We start from the raw sequence: 7,118 nt of genomic DNA, 5'->3' as shown, positions 1-7,118 counted from the left end.
AAGTGGCTTGATAATGATGGTGTGAGACCATTGAAACGTCGCTCTTTGCACATTTGGGATGAATAAATAGTTTTAATTTTTTCACCATACCTTGAGTGCCAGAGCATTTTCCTTGGAACTACGTATGCAGAATCCTGGACACCGATTCTAGCTGGAGGCACCTACTCACGCTTGGAACTATATATATATATATATATACACAAATCAAAAAATATGTTGCAGTATCTTGTAATACCTTTTTTATTGGACTAACAGCATTTTGTAGAGAAGCTTTCGGGATTCCTCCCTTTAGCAAGTCCAATAGACAAGGACTAATGATCAAAGGACTTTATAAATTATCAGGGAGGAATCCCGAAAGTTTGTCTCTACAAAATTCTGTTAGTCCAATAAAAAAGGTATTACAATCTGCGTCACTGGACTAATACGGCTACTCACATTTACTATACAGATATACACAGACCTGAAGATGGTTTAGAACCCTGTGATGTCACACATGCTTGTGATGATGTCACCGTAAGCTGAACAAAGAGCTGCGCGCCGGCTGCAGTCTCTTCAGTGTGTTTTGTATTCACAACCTGTGGTGCAAAGTGTTTCTTAGAGAGTTTCTATTTGCGATAGAGAATTCAAGATTTTGACCGTTCCTTGTCTGAAGAGAGAACCACAAGGTAAGTCTCAGCCTCTTCTATTCATACATACACAGGGCATTTTGTTTGACAGTTTTTTCTTATTGTTGTTGCTAATTTCCAAAAGAAATAACAAAAGTTATATTTCTCATATTTCTCAATGGCTTAGGCATTAAACATAATAAAACGCACAGATAGTATCATGACCAGAGCTTTTTCTTGCAAAACTGCTAAAATGCAATTATGCCCAAAAAAGCCCCCAAGAAAAAGAGTCCTAATTCATGAAGTTCTAAAAGATATAAGTCTATGAGAAAGATTTGGTGGTGTAGTAAAAGAATGACAGAAAGATTAGGGCAGAAATATAATAGTATATAATAGTATTCTGTATGTACTAACAATAGAAATACTCCGGGTACTCCGAAAGGGAAAATGTTCAAATCAACTAGTGGCAGAAAGTCATATAGGGGACGGATAGATCCCAATGAGGTGGGGTAGGTTCATTATTAGTAAATGTATATAGCAGGATAGCCCAATTGTATCTACAGTATGAAGTTCACATGGCCCAGTGACCATACAGCCAAGCCCTTATAATCCACCATTACTGGGACAGATTCAGGGTTATCAGATATTACTAGGACCGGACAGGTTCAGAGTTATCAGATATTACTAGGACCGGACAGGTTCAGGGTTATCAGATATTACTAGGACTGGAGAGGTTCAGGGTTATCAGATATTATAGGACCGGACAGGTTCAGGGTTATCAGATATTACTAGGACCGGACAGGTTCAGGGTTATCAGATATTACTAGGACCGGACAGGTTCAGGGTTATCAGATATTACTAGGACTGGACAGGTTCAGGGTTATCAGATATTACTAGGACCGGACAGGTTCAGGGTTATCAGATATTACTAGGACCGGACAGGTTCAGGGTTATCAGATATTACTAGTACCGGAAAGGTTCAGGGTTATCAGATATTATAGGACCGGACAGGTTCAGGGTTATCAGATATTACTAGGACCGGACAGGTTCAGGGTTATCAGATATTACTAGGACCGGACAGGTTCAGGGTTATCAGATATTACTAGGACCGGAGAGGTTCAGGGTAATCAGATATTACTAGGACCGGAGAGGTTCAGGGTTATCAGATATTACTAGGACCGGACAGGTTTAGGGTTATCAGATATTACTAGGACCGGAGAGGTTCAGGGTTATCAGATATTACTAGGACCGGACAGGTTTAGGGTTATCAGATATTACTAGGACCGGACAGGTTCAGGGTTATAGATATTACTAGGACCGGACAGGTTCAGGGTTATCAGATATTACTAGGACCGGACAGGTTCAGGGTTATCAGATATTACTAGGACCGGAGAGGTTCAGGGTTATCAGATATTACTAGGACCGGACAGGTTCAGGGTTATCAGATATTACTAGGACTGGACAGGTTCAGGGTTATCAGATATTACTAGGACCGGACAGGTTCAGGGTTATCAGACATTGGTAACCTCAGGGAAGACGTCTCCATATAAAACACTTATAGAGAAGCGTCTTCTTCTGAGGCTGCGATGGTCTTAGTGTTATCTTGTGGTTCTGTGCTGGACATTTCTGCTCTGTATGAAGGATCTATTGTATAATGACAGGAATGATGACATGTTGTCTAATGTGTTCCCTTATCTCTCTCTCTCTCTCTAGTGTTTTCAGGCTCTGACCTGTGACCATGGCGTCTCCACAAGACCCATTGCTGAAGGAGGAGGAAGAAGCAATGGAGGACCATAGTGATATGGATGTAGAAAAGGGCGATATCCCTGAGAGGCAGAACCTGCCATCTCTAAGCGTGATGTCCACCGCACGTTCCATCATCACCGTAGTGATCCTCGCCTTTGTTAATTTGCTCATCTATGCAAATCGCTCCAGCGTGGCGGGGGTGCTGCCTTATATACAGAAAGCATATGACACCAATGCTAGTCTGTCCGGCTTATTGAATACATTGTTCATTGGAAGCTACGTGCTGGTCGCACCAATTGCCGGATATTTGGGCGACCACTGTAATAAGAAATATACTGTTTGTGCAGGAGTCATCGTTTGGCTGAGCATGACACTTACCCTGTCATTCATCCCTGACGGGTACTTCCTGCTCTTCCTGCTGACGAGTGGGCTGGTTGGAGCCGGAGAGGCGACTTTCTGCACCATCGCCCCCTCCATCATTGCAGACCTTTTTACAAGTGACCAGCGGACCCGCATGCTGAACGTGTTTTACTCTGTCATACCTGTAGGCTGCGGACTAGGATACATCATCGGGCCCAAAGTGACTGATGCAGCAAGGGGCGATTGGCACTGGGCGTTTCGAGTCACCCCTGGCCTGGGCCTCATAGCTGTGGCTTTCATGATTTTGGTCACAAAGGAGCTTCCAAGAACGACTACAAACGGGAAGAAGAACAACAAATCCCAGAAGTTTGCCAAATGGGCGACAGATCTGAAAAAACTATTTAAAAATCGAAGCTTCATGTTAACCACCATGGGATCGACGGCTGTATCCTTCATAGTGGGAGCCATAGGTGTATGGGGTCCGTCATACCTGACCCACGCACGAACACTCCTACAAGAGAAGGACCCTTGCCGTGCTGAACCGTGTGACTATCACGACATCCTAATATTTGGTGTGGTTACAGTCGTTTCCGGCATTCTGGGAGTTGTAGCAGGGACGGAGATAAGTAAAAGATATCGCAAATCCAACCCACGGGCGGACCCGCTTGTGTGTGGATGCGCGATGATGCTCTCCGCCCCTTTTCTTCTGTTGGCATTGACTTTTGGCAACATCAGCCTCGTTGCCACCAACATCTTCATCTTCATCGGAGAGACGCTTCTGTCAGTAAATTTCACCCTCATATCTGACATTATACTAAAAGTAGTAACTCCGTGGAGGAGATCTTCAGCTCTGGCCGTGCAGATGACAATCTATCACCTCCTAGGTGACGCCGGCAGCCCGTACCTCATCGGCCTGATATCTGACACCTACGAACGAGGATATGCCAAATCCCCTCTTCTGAAATACCGCAGCCTGGAGTATGCCCTCATGACCTGCACCATAATGGCAGTCATCGGAGGGGCCTTCTTCATGGCCACGGCCCTATTTATAGAGAGGGACGAAAAAGAAGCAGAGATGGAATCAGAACCTCCGTCATCCTCCTCCTCCTCACTGCTTCCTGCCGATGAGGACCGCGCTTCAGACTGAGGAAAAGTCATTGCTTACCTTTATCCTGTTTACTTCATTAAAAAAAAATTAAGAAAAAAATAACTGCATTTGTTGTATGTTCCACTTTACCCCTTATTCTCTACCCAGGGGCGGACACAGACAGCAGAGGGCCCTTGTGCAAAGAATGTGTGCCTGTGCCCCCCCCCCCCCAAAACATCAATTGTTCAGCATCCCCCCCCCCTCCATGTGTCACTTGCTGTATAAGTTTCTAATTATTTATTAAGGCCTCCCATATGCCGCAGCTCATTCAAGCCCCCCACATTAGGTAGCATAGATTCCCAACATTAGGTAGCATAGATTCCCCACATTAGGTAGCATAGTTTCCTCACATTAGGTAGCATAGTTTCCCCACATTAGGTAGCATAGATTCCCTACATTGGGTAGCAGTTTCCCCACATTAGGTAGCATAGTTTGCCCACATTAGGTAGCATAGTTTGCCCACATTAGGTAGCATAGTTTCCCCACAAAAGGTAGCACAGATTCCCCACATTAGGTAACATAGTTTCCCCACATTAGGTAGCATAGTTTCCCAACATTAGGTAGCACAGATTCCCCACATCAGGTAACATAGTTTCCCCACATTAGGTAACATAGTTTCCCCACATTAGGTAGCATAGTTTGCCCACATTAGGTAGCACAGATTCCTCACATTAGGTAACATAGTTTCCCCACATTAGGTAGCATAGTTTCCCCACATTAGGTAGCACAGATTCCCCACATTAGGTAACATAGTTTCCCCACATTAGGTAGCATAGCTTCACCACATTAGGTAGCATACTTTCCCCACATTAGGTAGCATATTTTCCCCACATTAGGTAGCACAGATTCCCCACATTAGGTAACATAGTTTCCCCACATTAGGTAGCATAGATTCCTCACATTAGGTAGCCATAGCCCCCCCAAACACACAGACAGACACAGACACACACAGAGACACACTTACCTGCCCTGCACAGCGCTTCTCCTCTCAGCGCTTCTCCTCTCCGGCAGCGGCCTGACGAATTACGTCACTGACGTCCTCCTGAGCGGGTCTGCAGAAGTACGTCACTTGTGTGACGTCCCTCGTCGGACCCCGGTCGGCCGGAGGCAGACTCACTGTCTAAAGTGCCCGCTGCGCTATTATACCCCGCAGCTGCTTTAGAACAGTGAGCAGCGGCGGCGCCAACCCTGCCATGAACCTACTAGGCACAAAAAAAAAGGGGGCAGCAAAATGCCGCCCCTGAAAAGTGCCACCTGGGACTTATGGTCCCACCGGGTCCCATGGAAGGGCCGACCAGAGGCGGCTCTAGACTTTGTGAGGCCTTAGGCGAAACTTGAACATGAGGCCCTGCTTTATTTTCTGCTGAAATTACATGGTGGTCCGGCTGTGAGATGGTTATACTGTGACATCACTGTGTATTATCCCTGTACTGTGACATCACTCTGTGTATTATCCCTGTAATGTGACATCACTGTGTATTAACTCTGTACTGTGCCATCACTGTGTATTATCCCTGTACTGTGACGTCACTGTGTATTATCTCTGTACTGTGCCATCACTCTGTGTATTATCCCTGTACTGTGACATCACTGTGTGTATTATCCCTGTACTGTGACATCACTGTGTATTATCCCTGTACTGTGACATCACTGTGTGTATTATCCCTGTACTGTGACATCACTGTGTATTATCTCTGTACTGTGCCATCACTCTGTGTATTATCCCTGTAATGTGATATCACTGTGTGTATTATCCCTGTACTGTGACATCACTGTGTATTATCCCTGTACTGTGACATCACTGTGTATTATCTCTGTACTGTGACATCACTGTGTATTGTCCCTGTACTGTGACATCATTGTGTGTATTATACCTGTAATGTGACATCACTGTGTATTATCCCTGCACTGTGACATCACTCTGTATATTATCCCTGTACTGATTATCCCTGTACTGTGACATCACTCTGTATATTATTGCTGTACTGTGACATCACTGTGTGTATTATCCCTGTACTGTAACATCACTGTGTATTATCCCTGTACTGTGACATCACTCTGTATATTATCCCTGTACTGTGACATCACTCTGTATATTATCCCTGTATTGTGACATCACTGTGTATTATTCCTGTACTGTGACATCACTGTGTATTATTCCTGTACTGTGACATCACTGTGTATTATTCCTGTACTGTGACATCACTGTGTATTATTCCTGTACTGTGACATCACTGTGTGTATTATCTCTGTACTGTGACATCACTGTGTATTATCCCTGTACTGTGACATCACTGTGTATTATCCCTGTACTGTGACGTCACTGTGTATTATCCCTGTACTGTGACATCACTGTGTATTATTCCTGTACTGTGACATCACTGTGTATTATTCCTGTACTGTGACATCACTGTGTGTATTATCTCTGTACTGTGACATCACTGTGTATTATCCCTGTACTGTGACATCACTGTGTATTATCCCTGTACTGTGACGTCACTGTGTATTATCCCTGTACTGTGATGTCACTGTGTATTATCCCTGTACTATGACATCACTGTGTATATTATCCCTCCCTGTACTGTGACATCACTGTGTGTATTATCTCTGTACTGTGACATCACTGTGTATTATCCCTGTACTGTGACATCGCTGTGTGTATTATCTCTGTACGTGTGTATTATCTCTGTACTGTGACATCACTGTGTATTATCCCTGTACTGTGACATCGCTGTGTGTATTATCTCTGTACGTGTGTATTATCTCTGTACTGTGACATCACTGTGTATTATCCCTGTACTGTGACATCACTGTGTGTATTATCTCTGTACTGTGACATCACTGTGTGTATTATCTCTGTACTGTGACATCACTGTGTGTATTATCCCTGTACTGTGACATCACTGTGTATTATTTCTGTACTGTGACGTCACTGTGTATTATCCCTGTACTATGATATTACTGTGTATATTATCCCTCCCTGTACTGTGAAATCACTGTGTATTATCTCTGTACTGTGACATCACTGTGTGTATTATCTCTGTACTGTGACATCACTGTGTGTATAATCTCTGTACTGTGACATCACTGTGTATTATTCCTGTACTGTGACATCACTGTGTATTATTCCTGTACTGTGACATCACTGTGTGTATTATCCCTGTACTGTGACATCACTGTGTGTATTATCCCTGTACTGTGACATCACTGTGTATTATCCCTGTACTGTGACATCACTGTGTATATTATCCCTGTACTGT

General features: G+C 44.1%; 1 protein-coding gene across 1 annotated transcript; it reads left to right on the top strand.

Moving 5' to 3' along the window:
* Nucleotides 1–495: 495 nt before the first annotated feature.
* Nucleotides 496–3,906, top strand: LOC130285115 (protein spinster homolog 1-like). Its single transcript, XM_056536329.1, has 2 exons — nt 496–665; nt 2,319–3,906. The coding sequence occupies exon 2, from the start codon at nt 2,344–2,346 to the stop codon at nt 3,856–3,858; it is 1,515 nt and encodes a 504-aa protein (XP_056392304.1). The 5' UTR covers nt 496–665; nt 2,319–2,343; the 3' UTR covers nt 3,859–3,906.
* The last annotated feature ends 3,212 nt before the right edge of the window (nt 3,907–7,118 follow it).

This window comes from Hyla sarda, chromosome 8 (genome assembly GCF_029499605.1).
Source record: "Hyla sarda isolate aHylSar1 chromosome 8, aHylSar1.hap1, whole genome shotgun sequence".
Lineage (NCBI taxonomy): Eukaryota > Metazoa > Chordata > Amphibia > Anura > Hylidae > Hyla > Hyla sarda.
The sequence above is the reverse complement of the archived record's forward strand: the minus strand, read 5'-3'. Positions and strand labels throughout refer to the sequence as shown.